Source organism: Palaemon carinicauda, chromosome 41 (genome assembly GCF_036898095.1).
Source record: "Palaemon carinicauda isolate YSFRI2023 chromosome 41, ASM3689809v2, whole genome shotgun sequence".
Classification (NCBI taxonomy): Eukaryota; Metazoa; Arthropoda; class Malacostraca; order Decapoda; family Palaemonidae; genus Palaemon; species Palaemon carinicauda.
The window spans coordinates 25,665,361-25,690,266 of record NC_090765.1 but is presented as its reverse complement, the minus strand read 5'-3'; the positions used below and the strand labels follow the sequence as shown (position 1 = coordinate 25,690,266).

General features: G+C 35.9%; 2 protein-coding genes across 3 annotated transcripts in view; both read left to right on the top strand.

Annotated features, from left to right (window-relative positions):
* Positions 1-24,906, top strand: part of LOC137632454 (CWF19-like protein 1) — a 164,221-nt gene that overhangs the window by 117,956 nt on the left and 21,359 nt on the right. Inside the window, exon 11 of one of the 2 annotated variants that reach the window (XM_068364383.1) lies at positions 6,134-9,035. The exons of the other annotated variant lie outside the window; for it this stretch is intronic. Coding sequence (XP_068220484.1) covers positions 6,134-6,299 — 166 coding nt within the window. The 3' untranslated portion in view covers positions 6,300-9,035. Of the gene's footprint in view, positions 1-6,133; positions 9,036-24,906 lie in introns of those variants that run through there. 2 annotated transcript variants of the gene reach the window in all.
* On the top strand, positions 196-1,709 carry LOC137632207 (uncharacterized). Its single transcript, XM_068364094.1, has 2 exons — positions 196-429; positions 1,097-1,709. The coding sequence occupies exons 1-2, from the start codon at positions 387-389 to the stop codon at positions 1,681-1,683; spliced, it is 630 nt and encodes a 209-aa protein (XP_068220195.1). The 5' UTR covers positions 196-386; the 3' UTR covers positions 1,684-1,709.

Here is a 24,906-nt window from a genome sequence, read left to right as displayed (position 1 = left end):
ACTAGTTGGTCAAGCTTCTTTTCTGTGTCTGCTACCAGCACAGTATCATCCGCAAACAACAACTGATTTACCTCCCATTCATGATCATTCTCGCCTACCAGTTTTAATCCTGGTCCAAGCACTCGAGCATTCACCTCTCTCACCACTCCATCAACATACAAGTTAACCCTTTGACTGCGAAAAGCGAGTATACTCGAAAATTAAAATTTCTCCCTTAACTGCGAAAAGCGAGTTTACCCCACGGCGGCGAAAAAACTTTTTGAATAGCGCCGCCGATACTTTTGACATTCAAGTGTACGCTGAAAACGTTTGCTGTCCAGTAGGTGCTGCCATCTAGTGACCAGAAGACGAAACAAAACGTAAACAAAAACAGGTGTTATCAGCTGATGCGACGATGTTCACGTTGTTTACAAACATCAGGTTTTAAAGGTATGTATTATTTATTTCAGTAATAATTTATTTATTCTAAATAGTTCTTGAATATAAGTAGACTATAATAAGTCTGACTAAATCATCAAATAAGTGTAAAATATGGTGTAATAGGAGGTAATATGAAGGGCATCTCTTTCAAGCCTAGTAAGCCAATTTTACTGTAAGTTGGCCAACTTCGATTATGTTATGATAGGCTTTGTGTATAGGCCTGGACTTATTATAATGGTAGAATATGATAGTGTCTTCAAATATGTGATAATATGCGAATTGTAAAGACAAATCATAGGCTACCGGTAGGCTACATACTACTCACCTCTCTCTCTCTCTCTCTCTCTCTCTCTCTCTCTCTCTCTCTCTCTCTCTCTCTCTCTCTCTCTCTCTATATATATATATATATATATATATATATATATATATATATATATGTGTGTGTGTATATGTATATGTATATGTACAGTATATGTATATATATATATATATATATATATATATATATATATATATATATATATATATATACATATATATATATATACATATATATATATATATATATATATATATATATATATATATATATATATATATATATATATATATATGTCTAGTAGCTATAAATGTAATTTCTTAATTAGGGTATGCTAATTTTATTTTTTACTTTCAGGGTCACCTATAATGGCTTCAAAAAGGAAGAGGTGTGCATCACAACGGGAGATTGCTGATATTCTTGCAGAAGAAGACTCAGAAACAGAAGATTTATTTTTACAATCTAAGAAAGGGGTAAGGGAAGTAGATAAACCATCTTTGCAAGCTCAGTACAATAAATATATGGGAGGGGTAGACCTTTTTGATCAATTCTGCTCAACCTACACCTTCAATCACCGTAGCAAAAAGTGGTATCAGACACTCTGGCATTTTGTGATTGAAGTTGCTCTTGTAAATTCCAAAATTAGTTACAACTTGCAAAATAGAAAGAAATTGACCCAAGTTGTGTTTAGACAAGAGGTAATAAAAGGATTGTTAGAAGGATATAACACAAAGCCAAGAAGAAAGAATGTTGTTAGGGACTTGGTGGAAAATAAGAAGTACCTACCTAACCTAATTGTAGTGTTTGTTCAATATTGCCATCTCAATGTTGCAAAAAAGGAAAGGGGACATGTAAGAGGAAGCAGACATCATATTTCTGTAAACAGTGCCCACAGAACCCTCCTCTTTGTGTTGTCCCCTGTTTTGAAATTTTTCATACTGTGATGAATTATAAGAAAACATGTAAATGTATGGATGAAAAGAAGTAAATATGTCTTTTTTGTCAATTGTTTGTAATTTTTTCATATTTTTTTAATAAAATTTTACTTCCATAACTTTTCTGGTTTTATTAACAATTTTTGTGATTTTCCAAAATATGACAAAATTTGTACTAGTTTTGAATCAAAATTTAAGTACATAATCATAACCATATTTCAGTATATTTCATTAATTTAGTTATTTTTCATCATAAAAAACATATTCCAACCCATTTCACATGTCAATTGTGATGATATGCAATTTTCGTAATTTTTTTGAAAAAGTGCATTTTTTGGGTAAAAATGGTAAAAAATGTGTTAAAAACAAAAAAATATAGAGTTTAAGAGTCATGAATAGATGGAAAACATTGTTTCCAATATCAGGGGTTACTTAGAAATTAATTTCTACAAACTTCAAAATTTGCTGGCAAATTACGTTTTTCGGGGACAAAAATCCTCCCAACACTACGCAGCCAAAGGGTTAAACAACCACGGCGACATCACACATCCCTGTCTTAGCCCCACTCTCACCGGAAACCAATCGCTCACTTCATTTCCTATTCTAACACATGCTTTACTACCTTTATAGAAACTTTTCACTGCTTGCAACAACCTTCCACCAACTCCATATAACCTCATCACATTCCACATTGCTTCCCTATCAACTCTATCATATGCTTTTTCCAGATCCATAAACGCAACATACACCTCCTTACCTTTTGCTAAATATTTCTCGCATATCTGCCTAGCTGTAAAAATCTGATTCATACAACCCCTACCTCTTCTAAAACTACCCTGTACTTCCAAGATTGCATTCTCTGTTTTATCCTTGGTCCTATTAATCAGTACTCTACCATACACTTTTCCAACTACACTCAACAAACTAATACCTCTTGAATTACAACACTCATGCACATCTCCCTTACCCTTATATAGTGGTACAATACATGCACAGACCCAATCTACTGGTACCATTGACAACACAAAACACACATTAAACAATCTCACCAACCATTCAAGTACAGTCACACCCCCTTCCTTCAACATCTCACCTTTCACACCATCCATACCAGATGCTTTTCCTACTCTCGTTTCATCTAGTGCTCTCCTCACTTCCTCTATTGTAATCTCTCTCTCATTCTCATCTCCCATCACTGGCACCTCAGCACCTGGAACAGCAATTATATCTGCCTCCCTATCATCCTCAACATTCATAATTTCTTAATAAATAGCCTAATTAAGGAAAAAAATCCATATCAACAATGAAATCAACTTTAAACTATGCAAATCCAGCTGACAAAATGTAAACAATTACAGTTACATTCTCGGCAATCTTCATCTTTCTCTAAACTTTCGATAATTTTAATGGTATTGTTAATGAAGGTATATTCAAGCATTATTTTTATTTAGTATAGAATATATAAAAGCTTTAGTTTTCCATATGGGTATTCAAGGTTTTCACACGTAGGCTGGGTTCGTTTATCGGCAGTGAATAGTGTAAATTTCGATAACAAGTCGGCAATATTTTGTCATCTTCTAAACAGTATAGATTTGCTTTACAATGATTTGTTTTGTATAGTACAAGGTGTAATTATAAATTCCTCTCTCCAAGAGAGAGAGAGAGAGAGAGAGATACTCAAATCTCTCTCTCTCTCTCTCTCTCTCTCTCTCTCTCTCTCTCTCTCTCTCTCTGTATGTGTGTAAGAAATAAAATCTTAGTTCACATGTTACAACCTGAGTTTAAAAATGAAAATTAACATTCCTCGCTTCAAGTGGTACAAGAAACAAAAACATGGCATTCGATTACAACAGCTGATTCTCTCTCTCTCTCTCTCTCTCTCTCTCTCTCTCTCTCTCTCTCTCTCTCTCTCTCTCTCTCTCTCTCTCTCTCTCTCTCTCTCTCTCTCCCCCCCCCGGTGTTATACAATACTTACATACTGTACGTGCTTGAACCCAATCTATTGGTACAATTGACAACATAAAACACATATTAAACAATCTCACCAACCATTCAAGTACAGTCACACCCCTTTCCTTCAACATCTCAGCGCTCACACCATCCATACCAGGTGCTTTTCCTAATCTCGTTGCATCGAGTGCTCTCCTCATTTCCTCTCTTGTAATCTATCTCTCATTCTCATCTCCCATCACTGGCACCTCAACACCTGCAACAGCAATTATATCTGCCTCCGTATTATCCTCAACATTCAGTAAACTTTCAAAATATTCTGCCCACCTTTTCCTTACCTCCTCTCCTTTTAACAACCTTCCATTTCTATCTTTCACTGTCTCTTCAATAATTCGAACCAGCCTTCCTTACTCCCTACACTTCTTTCCAAAACTTCTTATTCTCTTCATATGAAGGACCCAATCCCTGACCCCACCTCAGGTCAGCCGCCCTCTTTGCCTCAGTGCTTTACTTCCGCATTTTTCTCTCTAGAGTATATCTTTCATACTTCTCTACACTATTACTCTGCAGCCATTCTTCAAATGTCCTCTTTTTCTCATCCACTTTCACCTTCACTCCTTTATTCCACCATTCACTACCCTTCCTCACGCTGCCTCCAACAACTTTAAATGTACTTGTATTTTTCCGAGCTATACTAACCTTGAGTTGTTTAAACTTAAACTTCCCACCTCAACCACTACTCGTAGTCTTGAGCTAAAGATAAAAAATTGAGAGACTGACAGACGAGTTGGCAAAACTAAGCACTGGCACTCAATGCCTGTTTTTAACTACCTTTTCAAATTCAATGGCCATTCCAGCTCTGCTGAAGACCTATCCCTATTAATAACTTGGTTTGTATAACTAGGAAAGAGCCAAATTACTTTTAAAATGTATTTTTTCCCATGCGAAATACAAACCATCGTCTTTCAAGTAGGGAATATTTTCAGCGCGAGCTGGACGTCCCTCGCTCTTGCCTTTCACTTAACTGCTCGTTAAATGATTCAATGGCCATCCCGCATGTGTTGAAAACTTATTCCCTACTTAGGGAACTCGAGTCTGTATAGGTAGAAAAATACAAATGACAGTATTTCCCGTGTCATGAGACGCTATAAGTGGTAAGACGCATCCTATGCAGTTTTGGGAAAATAAAAAAATTGAGGATTTTAAAACCTATCGTAGCAGCAATTCCTAGTCGGTGATTCTACAGTGTGATTTTTCATCCAGCACAGTAAATCTTTATATTTTGGGTGTATTATGAAATGGGTTAGGTAAATATTAATTAGTTGTATACCTATTTTCCCAGTTTTATTATATATTCATATAAAAGAAAACCAGTAAACCAGTCGTAACTGGCATCACAATACATAACAATGTTTTTAAGTGTTTGTTTACCTGAAAGCAGTGTTGCCAAAGGTTCCTAATCAGATTTTGATAAAGAAGTAAAATTTCAGTAATATTTCCAAAATTCCTCAGTAGCCTACACATTTTCATACAAAATTGATTATTGATTGGATAAAAAAAATCTCACTTGACTTGCATTAAGATGTTTTTTCAAAATTTTCTTCAGCAACAACTATCAGTATTATTTTGTAACCCATGTAGCAAATTCATTACTAAGATATTGTTTTTTTTTTTTTTTTACAAAATATCAATAGAATATGAGAAAAGATAAATACTGCATAAACAACTATATATCCTAGCGTCGTCTGCTAGGATACCATTAGTTGCATGTTTGCCTGTAGATGGTGTTAGCAAACCTAGCAAGTCATCAGCTGATTGATCACCAAAACAAAACTATCTTTCCTTCATTATTATCATTATTCAAAGAAAGTTCAATATCAAAATAAATTTATTTACATTTGAATGATATTTGTTGGCTTATATTTTGTGTCTGGTGAGTGTAAGTTCTTGTATGTCATTACTGGGATGTTTGAGACCATTGAGGGTTGTCAAACTCCCCTATACAATTATATCTTTGTGTTAAGATGCAGGGTGATTTTGGGGAGCATTTTTTTTTTTTTCAGGAAAAAAGGTGTGTCTTATGACACAAGAAATACAGTACATATTTTTTTTTTAATGTGATATTTTGTTTTTCACAATTATTCTTCCCACAAAATGATATAGTTCTGCAAGTAGAGTACATTATTACATACCAAAAACTACGGGGTTAGATAAACTTTTGCAGTTTAGTATTTTTGTAGTTTAGTACTTTTGTAATATTACTTAATGCAATAATCTGGTGTACTTTAAGGAAGTAGAAAATATTAGAAAACAATTTTGAGCATGTTATTTTTTCATTGATACATAGAGAAAAAAAATTTGTTTTATTGTAATCATTTTAGTAGTTCTAGTTCCTCTGCACTTGTAATTACCAACTGACCTGTAAACACTTTAAAAGATTGTATGACAATCTAACAATGCACAGTAGTAGAAGTTATTGTCCAATGGATTCCTTGATAAAATTTTACAGAGAAGTTTTGGCTAGTGAAGCCATACTGAATATGCCTGAGAGAGTAGACTGGAGAGAATGCAAATTATCCAAGGAAGAAGAGACTGACCAGCGCAACAAAGTAAGGTCCCTGTTTCAACCATACGACTTCACGCTTGAGGAGGATGATGATGATGATGATGATTAACTTCCGAGAGGAAATGTGTAACACTATTTTGTAAATGTTGTCATGCTGTATTGTAAGATTTCTCTACATTTTTTATATCGGTGTTTTAAAATGTTTCTGGTACATTGTAGGGTCTTCATATTTGTATTATATTTTCCATAGTTGGCATATTATTTGGATAATACCCAAGTTTATTATTCAAGTATGAAAATAATTTTTTTACATTGTTATAAATTTACTATCTCTTGTCCATTATTTTACTGAATAAGCTTTTTTAAACAATATTTGTTAACCCTGTGCGTATTTTACATTTACTCAATTTTTCTCCTGCCGGCAATGATTTATGCTGTGGATAATCTATTACTTGGTACCTTTTTTGTAAGGTATTTTTTCCTCCAGTTAAACTAACAACCTGAGTAAAGTATTGAAAATTAATATGCTAACTTTATTGAGTACATTATAATTGTAATTAAATAAGGTAATGATGCCAAATGTGTGATGAAAGCAAATTCTTTTCATTAGGGATCTATTCATCTTATATCATAAAGCATTACAAGTCATAAGTGTTATGGAAAAGGGTTAAATATTTTATATATATGATAGGAAATAGTATCATAGCATAGTGTTTGGTGCACTGGGGACAAAACCTGTCAAAATAATGTGAAACTAAAGCAGTTGTTCTCATTATATTTTGTGCCTTAAAATGGATGAAGTTATTGAAGGTTTTAATGTGAAATACTGTAGTTTTATGATTTTTGTATACAGAATTAATTCAACGAAGACAATGCCAAAGTCTGTCCCAAGGACGTTAAATAGGTGGAGATGCCACTGGTCACTGTCCTTATACTACTACGCGACGCCACTTGGGCAGCATGCACACCTTCCGTGTAGAGCACAAAGGAACAAATCTTTTGTCCACCTCATGACTGCCATAGCATTACCTTTAAAAATAATGACTATCATCTTTTCATCACTAGGAAATTGAAATTCTATATTAGCAAAGAGATATATTTACAAAATATTTTATCAACACAACATACAGAAAAGGATACAAATTTTTTCAAGGAACAAAATCATGATAGAAATAGTCAACTATGGCAGGGAGGACAGAATTTTGTCTTAATAAACTTCTAAAAACAATTATCAGGTTAATATAAGATGTATAGATGCACTCATAAAATGAAAGTTAACTACAGTACTGGCTATTGGAATGAATCTGTGTAGAGCAGAAAGGACCAAATCTTTTGCCCGCCTTATGACCATCATAGCGTTACCTTTAAAAATTACTATTATCTTTTGATCACAAGGAAATTAAAATTTTATATTAACAAGAGATATATTTACAAAATATTTAATTAACACAACATTCAGAAAAGAATACAAATTTTTCCAAGGAACAAAGACATGATAGAAATAGTCAACTATGGCAAGGGAGGACAGAATCTTATCCTAATAAACTGCTAAAAACAAAATTATCAGGTTAATAAAAGACGTATACATTAGTTGCGCTCCCAAGAGGAAACTTAAGGGGGCCGGCCAGAATGCCAATATATGGGGGTATGGAAAAAGAACACAAAATCCTGAAAAAATTCACTGAGCTTTGTATAGCAATGGAGAATGCGTATACGAAATATTTTTTCAAAATTCCTCTAACTTTCATAGTTATAGGGTAATTAGTAAAAGTAACTCAATAAACCATAAATACTGTTCCCTACTAGAAAATGCAGTATTTTTTCTGTTAACGTAAATTTTGATAATTATTACAGGACTTTGACATTCATACCACTTACTAAGGTTACTTAGGACATCTCCAAACTGCATAGGATTATTGCCTCTGACCTTTGGTTTTGCAATTCCGGGGCGATTTATCCTGATAATTATTGTTTTTCAAATTCCATCTCCTCCCTTAATAATAAATGTTAAGACCTGGAATTACTGCCATATACAGACCTGATGTAGACCCCCAATCAAATGAAGAGTTTTTCTTCTAAAAGTCCTTTTTTTTGCTATATATGAATTTTTTCATTATGGTAAAAAAATAAACCCTAAAAATCCGGGAAAAATTAAAAAAGGAATATGAAACCAAAATTGGAGAAAAGGGCAACATTTGATTGTTTTATAATATCATTCTAAGTTATATATTCAGCCCAGTAAATTGATATCATTCTAAGTTACAGTATAGACTCTGCCCAGTAAATTAAAATGTCAACAAATTCATATAAGATAAACAGGTGGAACATATACTGTATTGCACTGAAAGAAGACTTACAAAGCCCAACATAAAGAAAAATTGGTGTGCTGTCCTGGAAATTATAGTTATATACTGTGCAGAGAGAGAAATGGAGTTAAATGTATAGTAAATAGGGTAATTATAAAGAAAGGAGCCTCAGGCTGTGGTGAAGGATATGCGGGGCAATAAAATTAAAATAGGTCAGTGATAAAGCAAATGGCAAAACCAAGATGACGGCAAATAGAAGAAAATAACAAAATTTAATAGCAAAGTTGGTAAGGTAAAGCATCAGATGTTATTTATATATGGTGGACACCTTGTTATTTCATATTTGTTGTTGGTTTGTGTTTTACATAGCCCATTGGAAATTCATCCTAATTTCCAAGTTGGACAGTTTTTCATATTTTATTGAACTTTGAGATGAAAATATCTACTTCTTGTTTTATTTTATTTACTTATAGTTTTCCAATTGTAAATATTTTTATGGCTTATTAAAGTGTACCGTAAATAAAGTAAATCTGATTCTACACATATTTTTTTTTTTTACATATATTGTGTTATTTACTTGAAATTACCTTTAATAGTTAATTTATCAGGTTTTATATAAATAAGAAAGAGTTTTTATATTACTGGAATTAGAAATGTCTGTATCTTGTAATTCATAGTGTTACCAATATAGTATTGTATTCAGGAGATTGTTGCCTTATATTCAGAATTTTTTTCATTTCAATTGTTTTAGGATATCCAAAATGTATCCTGCAGTTTAGTCATTTTGATCACTGCAAGTACAGTAGTAATTTTATTGTACATGTATACATATCCTTTAAATAGGGAGATGATTTTGGCACTAGCTGAAACACCCGTTGAATTCTTGTAGACGACAGGTGATGCACTTGGGCAAGAAGTTCTGCCCTACCCCACCACCTGTCAGAAGAGCCTCACTTTTAATTTTGGCCGCAACAAGTACAGATATATCGTTGCACCCTTGCTGGAAGTGAAAGCTAGCTTTTGTTTACTGAAATGGATGTAATAGCAAAAGATTCATACTTGGAGGGTAAAGGTTGGATGTTGTAATTGGTTTATGAGTAAACTAGTTGTTCACAATCATCCCTGTGTGCCGAGTGTAGGTCGTGACCACCTATGCAGTGGTAGATTCATATTCTGATGGCGAAGAGGAGGGCTAAGCCTTCTCAGGAGTCTGTCTTGGCAATACCAAAGAAGGCACTGAAGAATTCTTTTGTTCCTTTCATCTCATTTATGAGTGCATCTGCTGCCACTACTTGGTCCCCGAGGAATATACATCAGGAGCAATGAGCCCTCAGATCTACATCAATGAGTTTTTCAAGTTGTAGTTGTGTGTGTGGTTCCCCCAGTATTCCCCTACCCCATCAGAAGTTGGAGGCTCTTCACCTGTTTCTATATAAAGCAATAACGAGTTTGACCTAAGGAAGGCTTGGTCCTCTTTAGGTCTTTCTGATAGTCCCTCCATGACTTTGTTGAGAGATATCTGATAGCTAATGCTACCTCTCGCCCTGGTGTCCCTAGTTCTAGTGTCTCCCAATGGTGGTGGGAGTGGTAAAAAATGTGGTTTTGTCCCCAGTGGTGTCCCCTGGGATAATCCCCCTAAGCCCGAAAGGATTGTTAAGGCTCGTTAGGTGACCAGGGACATGGCTCGTATTTCCCTGGTTATCCCATTAACCAGGCAAGACAAGAATGTAGACCCCATACACTTTCTGTTTTCTGGTTGATGAAGGTGCTATCCATCATCCATCCTACTAATACGATGGACTCCAGCTTCTCCATCATTCTGTAATACTTCGGTACAGCGGGTTTAGAGGATGTTGTTCGAGGTTGTCATTGTGCTTGCGTGCAACGAGAGACCAAGAGTCAGGGTTGTATAGATCAGGACACAGGCCCATGGCTATTACCCTACCATAATCCCGTAAACCAGTGGTTCCCAACCTTCTTCCAGTGGTGACCCCATTTCCGCTTGACCATACTTTTCGCGACCCCACTCAAATATCAAGGCTACCTGTATATTCTTTTTTTTAGATAAAAGAATATAATTGATTAAAGTACACTGTTTATCATTGAATAGCAAAAACCCAAAAATGCACGTATATATAATATATAATTTCTCTATATAAGACACTGCATAATAGAATGTTATTGGTTTGAGTAACACAAACATTATCTTGATAATAAACAATGATGTTCCTCATGTGATTCATGTGATGGTTAGAATTGCTTTTCCATCGCCCGTATCTCAGTCCGCAGTGATGTTTTCGATAAAGCACAACGTAGTTCATCTTCAGCATGGAGATTAGTTCTCAGGTTCGACTTTATTAAAAGTACAAATGAAAAGGTAACTTCACACAAATGTCGAAGAAGAGGGCATAACATTTTAAGCATACCTTCAGCTAAATTTGGATATCGACGTAACTGCTTATCCAAAACTGAATCTCTGTTAAGGAATCAAAGTCAGCTTTGGCACTGTCAGATCTAATAAGATCAGTAAATTCCAATGGATATCTTTCAGGAACATTTTCAAAGGGTTCATTTGAGGTAACGTGTGGGATAACTGAGGCTTTTCTGGAAAATATTGGCTAAATTCCTCTTTCAAGATCACTAAGAAAAAGAATGAGTAAACTTTGGAAACTGTTTGAATGGAATATCATTGTCATTTTATTCAACAGATGCATTTAATGTGGGAAACATGCACAAATTTCTCTTTCTTCATTTACTCCAAAAGATCCAGCTTCATTTGGAAGGCATTTAGTTTTTCTTTCTGAAGTGGAAGATTAAGGGAATTCAAAATTGTGAAAAATCTATTAATTATGCAGTTTTTGCCCAATTACTCATATCACCTAAGAAACTGGAAAGTTCTTTTCTTCCTTGCAGAGATAAGAATTCTCTCACCTCACTATTCAACTACCTTTTAGTAGCTACCTTAATCCAGTTTGTAACATAACTTCATACTTAGAATCCATTTTTTACGACACGCTTAAGCAAACAAGCGGTTGTTCAATGCATTTGACCTTATAAAGTTAACTACTTTAACAACTGATTGCATAACTTTTCAAATCTTTGGCAGTGTTTGTGCAGAAAGTACTTAACGATGTATCATGCAATGAATTTCAACAACTTCTGGAGAAATATTATTTACATTCTTTTGAAACCCTGATCTACTCAGTACAAATACCATCGACATTTTCCTACATCAATCCTCTTTTTTTAAGAAATTACCTTATCTTTTTTTTCTTTAAATATACCAAAGCTTTAGTTGTTTCTAATGGTCTGAAAGAAAGAAATTCATCCTTAAAATCGGCATAAACTAATAACCGAGGAAGATTACCAATATATATTGATTCATCAACTTTTAATGTGATGAGATCAAGTGAAGATGTACAGTATGATTAGAAAGCGTTATTATTTCCGAGGATTTAACTCTCTTATCTTTAATTATGTCATGAACGATGTCTTTTGCAAAAGGTGAAATGAATTCCTCACCAATGACATGCGGTTGTTTATTTGTTTCTTTCTTTTCTTTTTTTTTTTAAATTTCTATATCTGTCAAGAAGAGAACTTTTTAGATCCACATGCTTATTCTTGAATAAAAGGACCTTTGTTTTTTTTTTTTTATTTTTACTGAACTTTGCATTTTTCGACTCAAAATGATGTCTTAACTTATCTTGAGTCATTGATTCTTCTGAGAGCACGACACTGCACATCAAAAATTTAGTTTTTTCTTTTCCTGCTGAGATAAGGCAAGTATAACCGATGTTAGTGTACTCCTCCATATATTTCTGCTTTCCTTTGCTGTTTGCCATTGCCATAATTGCAACAACCTATTGTAAAATCAAATGAGAGAGAGAGAGAGAGAGAGAGAGAGAGAGAGAGAGAGAGAGAGAGAGAGAGAGAGAGATAGAGAGATTAAAATCAGTCAATTAAAACTTGATAATGATAACTATGATGATAGCAGGGAAAATGCTATGAAAACATATAATTATAAACACAAATGTGTCTGCATTTGTCTTATATATATATATATATATATATATATATATATATATATATATATATATATATATATATATATATATATATATGTGTGTGTGTGTATATATATACACAAACACACACACACACGCACATGTATATATATATATATATATATATATATATATATATATATATATATATATATATATATATATATATATATATATATATATATATATATACATATATATATATACAGTATGTGTGTGTGTGTGTGTAGGTAGTGCACACACACATGCATATACACGGATATATACAGATACACACACACCTCTCTCCTCCTCTCTTTCATTTATATTTTTTAAAGGAATTTTAGACAACTACGTATCTGCATTTTAAGTAATCACCAACAACTCATTTGTCATTTCTGTCTTATATATGCATGTCTTACTGGAGCTTAGGTTTATAAACAACAATATTTTCTACACATATCACTATTTTGAGTTTCCTAATTTGCAGTTAAAATATAGTTTTTAATAAATATCATAATTCATAGATAATTCAAATATAAAAAACTTCATATTACACGAATACAAACAAAAACCTCAGATATAAACTTAAATAATGAAATTTATAACAATCTTGAACATAAAAATGCTCCATACCTATAAATTTCAAAATACAAATTCATTGTTTGTTCAAGCCGACTGGTAGCACAGTGACACAGACATACCAGATGCAATCTCTTTAATTAACAAAAATGATCAGAAACAGACATATATGAATAATATATATATATATATATATATATATATATATATATATATATATATATATATATATATATGTATATATACATATGTATATACAGTATATATATATATATATATATATATATATATATATATATATATATATATATATATATATATATATATATATATATATATATATAGACAAAAATGATCTGAGAAAGGCCGATAGACAGTAATGTAATGTATGTACATGTGAACGATCGGCCCAGTTGATCGTCAGATAAAGGTATATGCAAAAAAGGGAAACAACTCAGTTTGAGTATGGTCATTCTATCCTTCCTTTTTTAGATTTATATTTACCACCTTAGGTAGGAATGGAAAATTTTTTTGGTAAAGCCTACTGAATCCTCTTAATCCAATGATATCAGTCAACACCCTTTAGATTATTATCATGCCTTCACGACCCCAAGAAAATTGCTTGCCGACCCCAATTGGGGTCGCGACCCCAGGGTTGGGAACCACTGCCGTAAACAATGCCAGTATATACCCCTACTGCTGAGAGTCAAGGTGCCAACTAGAATCAGAACTCACAAAGTCAGGGATATATGGCACACCTCAGCCTTTAAGATAAACTTTTCAGTCAGCCAGGTATTGAAGGCTGGGGTTTGGAAATTCCAAACCACCACCATGGTCTTTTCCTTCTGGAGTATTCCCACAAGTCTCTTGCCAAATTTCTGCTTAGTCTTCTGGTGGCTGCTCAAGTATTGAGTAGTGTAACCAGCCCAGCTCCCACATGAGACTGGAGGCATCTTGTCTATGGTAACACTTAAAATTAAATGAATGGTAGAATGACTGGGTCGTCTTCATTTTTCTGTCCCCTCTCTTAGGGAAGAGTGAAATGAATGGTAGAATGGCTGGGTCCTCTTCATTTCCCTCTCTTAGGGAAGAAGCAGTCAAAATGTCACATGGATCTGACTAGATGCTGGTAAGTTACACTTTTAGGTTCCATTCTTTAATTCCAAAGAAATTTCTCCCCCATCTTTCCTAATAGTGGGTAGGATGGTGGAATTTATACCAAGCCATTAACCATCATAAAATAGGTCCATTATTCTGGACTAATATACCCTTTGGAGGAAGGGTTTCCTCAGTTGACATGTACAATTCATCTTGGACAAGCAAGGTCATATCAATTTACTTGTCCCAATGAGAGACGGATGCTTGTTTGCTTGTGTTATCTCCTCTGCTCCAGTATGGGATCAGGTAGACTGACATTTCCTGGTAAGGAAAAGAACCAACCAGTTCAATTCTAGGGGGACTTCGGACGCACCAAGCACCGAATCTCCCTATTTAAAGGAGGAAAGGTTTTGATATGCATAGGAACCAATAAAAATTTTTAAAAGTAATTTGCATTTGTCGTACTAAGCCAAACCTAAGTCTTTTAAGTTAATTAACCTCCTCAGTCACCATTTCGGCCGTCAATGACCTTAGATGTCAGGATGCCTGAAAACTTTAAATCAATCAATCAATCACCATTTTGAGTACCGAGCCAAAAAGTCAAAGTAGGGTTCTTTGAACATTACCTTCTCTCCCCACCACACCATCTGTTGTTAACTACCTTGTTAACAAATTCAACAGCTGTTCCAGCTCACGCTGAAATCATATCCCTATTTAACGATTCTGGTTTGTATAGATAGGAAAAATACATATTTGAAAAGTAGTTATATGTAGAAATACAAAGCATGGATTTTTATTTTTCTTTACTGTAGACTTTCTCTTAGGTTTTGCAAACACTCTAGAATAGAATATGTGGAGTAGGATGCACTTTTATATATCAGTGTTGAGTTTATAAAGCTTAGTAGCACTGTAGACACCTGAGAGCTCTTGTATTTTAGACATATTTGTTAGTATGAATTATGTTAAACTATTGTTTTTCAAAGTTTAATTAATATCTAATCAACATACTTTTCAGCAGTAATAATGTTCATAGTAGCTGGGTAGGTAATATTGGGCAGAGAACCTTAGTGAAACAATTGAAAGCACAGTTTTCCAAAGTCTGTAAAAATTGAAGGTTTAATTGGGTTTGTTGAATGCTAAAGGCCTTATTGTTAAAAGTTAGTCTAGGAATTTTTGTAAAGAAAATTTTTTAAACTTTTCTCTGCCTAATATTAAAACTGCATTCAAATAAGGTTCATCAAAATGATAACAGATTAAACTTTATGATAATGAAGTTAATACAATGTATTGAATTTATTTTAAACGGAATGTTAGAAAGGTGATATTAGTTATGGAATATAGTTGCTTTAAACTTAACTTTAGCCCCTAGTTTTGGAAGCATAGCATCAGTTTCCTTAGGTGGGTAATGCTGTCAGAGCAACTCACATGGTGGGTGTACTGGTATTACTTCAGGGTCTTTGCAGTGTTCCTTCGACCAACCTCTTCTAACTTTCCTTCATATTGCTTTTTTCCTAGTTGCACTTGGTTGCTGAAGTGCCTCATAGACCCAAGTACTGGGCTATTTAGCCAAAGTTCATAAATCCAATTCAATTCATAGGAACAGTAGGCAAGAAAATAATTCTAATTAATAGTTTTTTCCTTTAGCTGTACTGTTAATTGTTCCGGTCGAAATACAAACCTTCGTTCTTCTTTACATAGGAGTGTTAACAGCGAAGCTGGAATACCCAGAAGTTAAAATTTTATAATGAGATGTAAACAAGTGAGTAGTCACTTTTGATAGCAGCTGTCAGTGAGAACAGATGTTCCCGCTGGCTAGAATTTTTTTGGCAGATATTTTAATACTTTTTCTTTTGTGTAATACTTGATTGGATTGCACAATCAACATTTGACAATAATTCTTGTAGCAGCAAGTTGCTTCTAATTTAATTTACTCCATGTATTCCATTTACGCAAGTATAATATACACACTAAGTCCCAAATGAAATGATAGTTACATCAGTCAATACAATAATGTTCATGTTAATTAATGATGGAATTTACTATGATTGCATTAATCTAATGAATTGGTAGACGTACGTGGCTTAGTAACATTCTTATAATTGCCTATACATGTCGTTTGCTAGTTATCCAACTGCCATATTTGCTTTGGTCGTCATTATTTTCTGACGAGCAATCTCCCAGTTCAATTTTTATGTCAATAGCTATATAAGGGGATCTAAGGCACTCTTGACTGGTGAGGTATCCTTCCTGCAGACCTCACCACCAGGAATCACCACTTTTGATCTTGCTGCTGGTGTGAGCGGATGCCCTGTTTACCTCTTCTGGCTTTTATATTTCATTTAACCCCCTCTCCCACGTATGTTGTTTTCAGACGTTACGAATTCTGGATGGAGGATTCAATAGGGGACCTGTTCGTATCAGAAACGTGGTCAACATAGGAATTTGGGGAATCTACAGTATCGATAGGAGGGAATTCTGAGCAATCCAGCTGGCTCTCTTTCACTTCAATCATCTGTACTCCTCAAGTCTTTGCAGTGTTCGCCAACAACTCAATGGTTATACTTACATAAGGAGGGACGTGGTCCCAGAAGTGGGACAGCCTAGCACAAGAGATTCTGGCCTGGGTAGATGGAAAGTGTGTGATTCTCATGCTACAGTTCATCATGGTTAAGGTGAACGTGACAGTTGATGCTGAGTTGAAGAGATCAGATCCCGAACTCTGAATGGGCTGTTGACCAACAAGTGGTGGATGATTTGGTTCATCTGTGGCCAGCAACGGTGGATCTGTTTTCTACAGTAACAAACCACAGATTTCAAGTATACTTCAGTCCTCACATCAATCCAAGGTCAGTGGGGACTGATGCAATGCTTCAAGACTGGAGGCATCTTCGGGTATATGCCTTCCCTCCGTTTTCTCTGAAAAGAAACATACTGCATAAACTGAGGGAGCCCACAGGATTCAGTCTTACTTTGGCCACACCCTTCTGGCCTCAGAAGGACTAGTTTTTGGATCTCTTTGAGTAGTCAGTAGACACAGCTTCATCCAGAAAGTGATGGAATGACTTGGAACACTCGATGGCGAACCCAAGATTGCGGATTTCCTGTTATTCCTTTGTAAGGGAAAATTCCTGCCCATTTCAGCAATCAGGGGATATAGAGCTATGTTGTCCTCAGTTTTCAGCTTTGGTCCTTTGAGATAGAAATTCCTAAAAAGATGATTTTAGAGGTCCTTAAGGCTTTAATTAGAGAGCCCTATGAACCACTAGCATCAGCAGATCTTCGAACCTTGTCCATAAAGGTTTTTTTTTCCTAGTAGCCTTGATAACTACAAAAAAAAAAGGTTGGGGAATTGCAGGGGTGGCTTGGAGGGGAAGAGATTTTCTTTTGTATTATTTGCAAGAATCCAGAGCAAGAACAGAGTCATTCAACAATCCTCTTCCTCGGGAATTCATTCTGATGTCTCTTTTGTTGAGAGTAAGTAGAGACGACAAAGAGAGACGTCTGTGCTCAGTATTGAGCTCTTTGTTACTACCTAGACAGGATGAAGACAATCCAGCCACTTCCTAGAGCCCTCTTCGTCTCTCCTAAGTGCCCAAACAAAACCTTGTCAAAGAATATGATGGCCTTCCTTATTAGACTAATCATTGGGTGAACGTTGGGGACGTTTCCCACAGTATTAGGGGTATGGCTACAGACGCTCCCCAAGATACGAACATCCGTGTTACGAACATCTGGACATACGAACACAAATTGACGGAAGTCTAAACATGTTTGTAAACATCCGTAGATTTCATCGCAAGTTTAAATTTTGAAATCAGCGCGCTCCCGACTTGTATTGACTATATGTTGATTTTGTTATTACCAATGTTCTACTTAATTTTTCTTAGGACTTCCAAATAAATTAAATGAATGCAATTTATATAATGTTTTTCTTTATGACACCGCCTAAAACGGAAACCTTCCTTCATAATATACAAACGAAGGCATTAAACGTGCATGATGAAAGTGATAAATAATGATATTAATTGCTTTTAGTAAATATGTTACTGTATTACAAATATTATTTACCGTATCTATATAAAATCCTACATACGTAGCAAAGTAGGAAAATATTTTTTTTTGGGGGGGGGGGGCGCGTTTAATCATCAATAACAAACTGCCGCTAATGACAGAATGATAATTTACGATAATTCTAAACTGTTACTAAAGATGATTGTCCATTCCATATCCAAAATACTTTTCCTAACTTCAGTTATAAGTCAACTTGTACCACCCTCAATTATGAAACCATCTAAAATAAAAAGTATGAGAAGAAGCAAGTACTAGCCCGATTTTTAAAGTTGTCGAACAATTAAGTTACTGCTATAACGTTCGATGTGACAGATGGTGCGAGATTGGAGAAGGTAAGGAAAATTGAATCATGATTGATTTTCAATATAAATGAAACTTTGAGGAGCAACAAAGATATCATTTGTTAGAGAGATAGAGAGAGGTAAGGAATGGGAGGTAGTGAAAAGTAGCCCACAGAGAGAGAGAGAGTGAGTAAGTGAGTGTGTGTGTGTGTGTGTGTGTGTGTGTGTTGTTTTAAATGTAATAAACAAAAAAATTTGATGGGTTATAACACATTGGTGCTTATGTAATATCAACTGTATAGACGGTTTGAATAAGTTAAGAAATGGTATAAACGATACTTTGTTAGTGTACTCGGACGCTCTCAAGAGCGGCAGCTAGACGTCAGCTGATCTGATCACAGCCAAAAGTAAAACAAAAAGAAATCAACAATACTCGATTTTTAAAAGATACTGTACCCGAAATTTAAAAACAAAAGTACACACTTTCTTAATATGCAATTAACTATTTAAAGAGTAGCAATTTTCTAGAATAAAATGATGTTTCCCAAAAAATAGTGGTTTGCTGATGAAATCAGATGCCGTATTTTTAGCTATGATTGAAATGGATGTAGACTTGGCATAAAGTAAAACAAAAAAAAGTCAACAATACTCGATTTTTAAAACACACCCGAAATTTAGAAACAAAAGTACACGCTTTCTTAATGTGCAATTAACTATTTAAAGAGTAGCAAATTTCTAGAATAAAATTATGTTTCCCAAAAAATAGTGGTTTGCTGATGAAATCGGATGCCGTATTTTTAGCTACGATTGAAATGGATGTAGACTCGGCATAATTTTTTCGTTTCGTATTTAATTGACACTAGGAAAACTAATTTTAGTTTCTTCATCTATGTGTAAGTATTGTATAACACGAGAGAGAGAGAGAGAGAGAGAGAGAGAGAGAGAGAGAGAGAGAGAGAGAATCAGCTGTTGTAATCGAATGCCGTGTTTTTGTTTCGTGAGAAATTGATCGCCACGACTAACAACAACCTACTGTACTGAACTTTACAGTATTATACAGACTACTGTAATATGATAAAGTAAAATATTTGTAATAACTTATTTTATATGAAATGGGGCTATTTGTTGACTTCTACCGCTTAAAATCGTAGACATCTGAGTTAGGTTACGCTTACTCTAGACCAAAATTTAACACTAACGACTTACGAACAATCCAACTTACGAACAGACTTTCGGTCCCTATTGTGTTCATAAGTTGGGGACTGTCTGTACTTTACATTTTTGGACCATCACATCAATGTATTCCATTCTGAAAGCGGCGACATGGAGGTCTAATTCTGTTTTTCCTCATTTTACTTGAAAGATTTAGGATTAGTATATAATAATGGACGTTCCCTAGGTCCCGTTGTGGCGGCGGGCAGAGTTATTGCTTAATCATTGTGATCACAGTTTGCTCTTCTCTACGCTGAACTTGGCTGGGGAGATGGAACTATTACATCATACCATCACATGCACTGATGATCAAACCCTTTTAAACGAAATGACACATTGAGAGGCATAGATCGTTCAGTGCATGTCCTCACGCATCAAAAGTTGAACCCCTTCAATGGAAGTGACACCTTGAAGTGCCTTGATTGTTGAATGCAGAACGCCATGTACACCAATGGAACCCCTTCCACGGAAGTGCCACCTTGGAATGTCTAGATTCTTGAGTACAGGACCCCTCTCACAATGTCATTAGTGACCAGACAGTTGGAAGAGGACCACTACTCCTGTGGCTATGTCAAAAAAGTGATCATAGAGGATGCCTAGACAGTAGCTCCCTAAGGACTACCCATTGACATGGTGGCTGACTGATGAACTGATAATCATATTGTGACTCATCATCAGAATTAGGTAAGCTACAATCAGGCAACCTTCCTAGCATTAAACTGATCATTTCCCCCCATGCAGGTAAATGTACGGAATTGGCAAATGTTGATTGCTCAGTTGAGTTTTAGACAAATGTAATTTTCATTTTCTTCTTCTTGTTTGTCTACATCTTTTACCACGAAAACTCAACTCAACAATCAACATTGCCAATTCCGTACATTCAAGTTTTCTAATAGTCACCTGCACAATCAACATTAGATGCCCTCCCACCTGCCCCACTGTCAGTGATCAGAGTAGTATCAGGTCTTCCTTACATCTTCAGAGATCAAAAGTGGTGATTCCTGGTTGTGAGTTCCAGGAAGAATACTACACAAGTTCCGAGTGTCTTTGGTTGTCTTACTTAGCTCTGCTATCAATCCCGACTCAAAAATTTGAGCTGGCAGATCACTCGTGTCAGAAAAGATGATGGGTAAAACAGATGTGGTTGTTGGATAACTAGCAATCGTCATATATAGGAATGTTACTATGCTAGACAACTCTATCATTAATCAATGTGAACATTGTTAAATTAACTGATATGATTTAAACAGTAATTTCATTTGGGACTTAGTGTGTACGTTATACTTTGGTAAATGGATTATAGAGTAAATTAAATTAGAAGCAACTTGCTGCAACAACATCTATTGGTAAATGTAGGTTGTGCAGGTGAATATTAGAAAACTAATTTTTAATTGAGTATTTAATTTCTTTTTGGTGTGTTATCGATTGTGTCATCAATGGTGATGCCTGCAGAAATTAGGGGGTGTCCAATCATAAATGCAGCACCTTCATAAGTGTAAAGGAGACGGATCCTCACCTTTTGTGCCCTTCCTGTAGAAGACATACCTGGAAGGAGGCTTCTTCTTGTAATGAGTTTCCTTCTGCCATACATGGCGTATGGCAGGAGGAGGAAGAAGTCTAAAAGGGATTCTTCACCTTCGGGGTCATCCTCGAAGTTGAAGAACTCCTGGCTTCTCCCTCTGACCCTTAGTATGTTTCCTTCCAACCCTTCCCCGTCGGTTTCCTCTGGAAGCCGTTCGGGTAAGATTAGCAACCATTGCCCTTGAACCCATATTGGTTCTCTTGTTACCAATGGAGGTAACCTTAGTATACAATTATAGATTGTCATCCGTTGATTTTTGACTCCACCGATTGCTTTCCCTCCCCTTGGAGGCAGACAAGGGGCAAGATAGACCAACGACCCACTCCAGAATGGGACTGTTACTGTCGAGTGTCTGACTGTCCTGATGACAGAAAGGAGAGGAGACAATCATCTAGCTACCTCTCCCCTTTCTTTGAGGTGCTCATGACTCGGGAAAGGAAGGACCTTGGGAGTATTCCTAAGAACAAGTTCAATTTGACAACGGACCCTCGAGCTCGCCGGGAAGCCCAGAACTTGATAGCTACGGGGGATCCTAGACAAAGTGCAGCCACTCTCAATCTCATTCTCCTCTGAGGAGAGAAGAGCGAGAGACGTACCTCCCGAGACCAGCCACGTACAATATTGGAGAGGGATGACCTCGATTACGACAAATCTGATGTATCTGATGGTCCCCCTTATCAACCGGCCAAAGCTAAAGGCCTGGACACAGAGTAGGTTGAGTCAAGAGTCAACCTTTTTGCAGGTCTTAAAATGCATTTGTAGCATTAATAGCCTCAGGGAGGCCCCTCTCTTTCCTCCCCCCCTCTTAACGAGAGAATGCCTTGATGAAGTCATTGGGCTTCAGCACGGCATATCATTCCCGTGCTGAAGGCTTGTGACGGGCAAGAGGGCTCTCGAACTGGGGAATTTCTTTTCCTCAGTTTGACTCTAAATTTCTCTCATTCTTTTTCTATTACCTCTTATTGCTTATTCCTCCTTCATAATTATCAGCTGTCTCCAACCTTGCTGTCAAAACTCTTTTACCCATTTCACTGTCCAGGTTTTTTAGAGGGGACATTGTATCCATGATCGGTTTTTATTTCAAAATCAATTGTGGGAGCTGTGGTGGTCTTGCCAACTGCCCGAAAATGTTTGGACACCTAGGAGTGTCAGTATTCCCATACTGGCACGCGGAACTATCTCTTAGGAAATTTGGCCTTCGGATTCCAGGGGTTGGCGATTTTATAGAGATAGGACTCTCGGCATTCTGTCCGGTTTGCCTGCCACTATGATTAGAGTGGGGATGATTGTATTCATGAAATGCTCTCAGTCCCATCAAGCGGGTTTGGCATACACTTGAGCCACTCTAATCATAGTGGTACCATCCCTTTGTGGTAGGGTAGGGAGTGGACATTTGGTAAGCAGCTTTCACAGGTGTCATTGGTGGAGAAATTAATTCCAGGAAAGGCTAACGGTGTCTTCTTTGGAATTTCAGACAGTCTTAATTTTTTCTCTCCCTTAAACTATATTTTTTTCCATTGTTTTTTTTTTCATTGTTATTATGACCCCTTCCCTCCCCCTGAAAAATAATTAATGAGTAAACTTAATATTCCCTGTACCCCTGGATCAAATGGCGAACCCCAGACACCGTTGACGACTTCTGCTTGTTTAAATAGGGAAAGCTCTGTTGACAACCTCGGCAATAAAAAGGATTCCTCCAACAATACTTTTTTGACCAGTGTTGTTAAAGACAATTTATCGGCACTGGTGGAAAATGATGCTTGTAATAACCGTAATACTTTACTCTCTGGTTCTGGCTCATTACCAGATCCAACAAAAAATCTGAAAATTCTCCACTTAAAAAACATACCAATTGGTTGTAGCTATGACATAATTCATGAAGCCTTCTGTAGATTTGGAGCAATCAAAGAAATTTTAATGGAGCTTAATGGTAGTAAAGGCTTTTGGGAAGCTTGGGTATCATTTTCAAGTTTTGAAATTGCTTTAGAAGCAAATAAAAATTTAGAGAGCATAAAAATTGACAATTGTTTGATTTCTGGGGCTTTATGTGATAAAGCACCAAGACACCTAGAGGTATATAAACCAGAAGAATGGATGGAAAAAGAAATAGAGCATAGACTTCCAGAAGTAAGAACCCCCAAGCCCCCAACATGGATAATTGCATCTGGAAAGATAGATAATTATAACTATTATAAGATGAGTAAATTTATACAAAAAAAAGTTGGTTTAATTAAAAGTAAGGATATTAGTAGATACGGTAAGCAATCTGTTTTGATTAATGCAAAATCAGATACTCAAGCTCACATGCTTTGTGGCATGAAGATTGCAGAAATTGATCCTATTAAGGATATTAAACCACATATGAGCTTCAGCTATGGTAAAGGAGTAGTTTTTGATAAAGATCTATATGAATTCTCAGAACCAGAAATTCTGGACATGTGCCCTGCTAATGTTTGGAAAGTAAGTAAGATTCCTCAAACAAGCATGGTAGTTTTAACATTTGAAACCCCTGTTATACCAGATCATATAATTATTGAGAATGAAAGAGTACGTGTTCGAGAATATAAACCTAGGCCTTTACAATGCTTTAATTGTTTCAAGTACGGTCACCCTTCCCGGTACTGCAATAATACGAAGATCTGTATTAACTGTTCTTTGTTAGAACATGGCCAATGCAACAGAGATACAACCTGTGCAAACTGTAAAGATAATCATAAACCAAATGATAAAAGATGTAGAGAATACAAGAATGAAGAAGCTGCAATCTTGAAAGCAAATGCTGAACATATAAGTGTAGGTTATGCAAAGCATTTACTCAATCGGCAACTTAATTTTGCTCGCGCGGTTAAGATGCCAACAAAAGATTATAATCCACTACCCCTTACTACCACAGGGGGACCAGTGGCAGCACCTGGCCCGTCAGGTGCATCTCCCTTAGTGGTAGTAGCCCAGCCATCTGGGTCAAGTGCTCAGGCTATAAAAGCCAGAGCACAAACCTCCAAAGAGGTCAATATGGTGTCCAACACACCAAAAGTATTGTCACCGATAGGAGCATCTCCCCTAGAGGTAGTAGCCCAGCCTTCTGGGTTAAGTGCTCGAACTGTTGAAGTTCTAGCACAATCCTCCAAGGAAGCCAATGTGGCTTCCACCACCTTAAATGTATTGTCTCAGGCAGAATCTCTACCTGATTTGATGGAGATTGGAAAACAAGATCTTCCAAAGAGGAAAAGGTCCCCATCATCCTCACCTTCATCTAAGTCAGGTAAGTGCCCTACTGCTCATGATCCTAAGGTTGACTCTTATAAAGATCCTAGAAAGAAAGAAAAGAAGAGTGGTGGCCTAGTAAAGCCTTCCATCTCCAGGCCTTACATGGCTTCATCTGAAAAGTCCCAAAAGACAAATGAGACAAAGAAAAATAATAACAAAAGATAATGTCTATCATCCAGTGGAATTGCAGAGGTCTAAGTACTAGCATTGAGCAAATAAAAACTTTAACCAGGGACTCAGACACGAAGGTAATTTGCCTACAGGAAACCAAGAT

Bases quoted from the DNA above. Each gene is read 5' to 3' on its own strand.
- LOC137632207 (XM_068364094.1), top strand. From the start codon at position 387: ATGCGACGATGTTCACGTTGTTTACAAACATCAGGTTTTAAAG. The intron at 430-1,096 runs GTATGTATTATT...TTTTACTTTCAG, and splicing joins ACAAACATCAGGTTTTAAAG to GGTCACCTATAATGGCTTCA.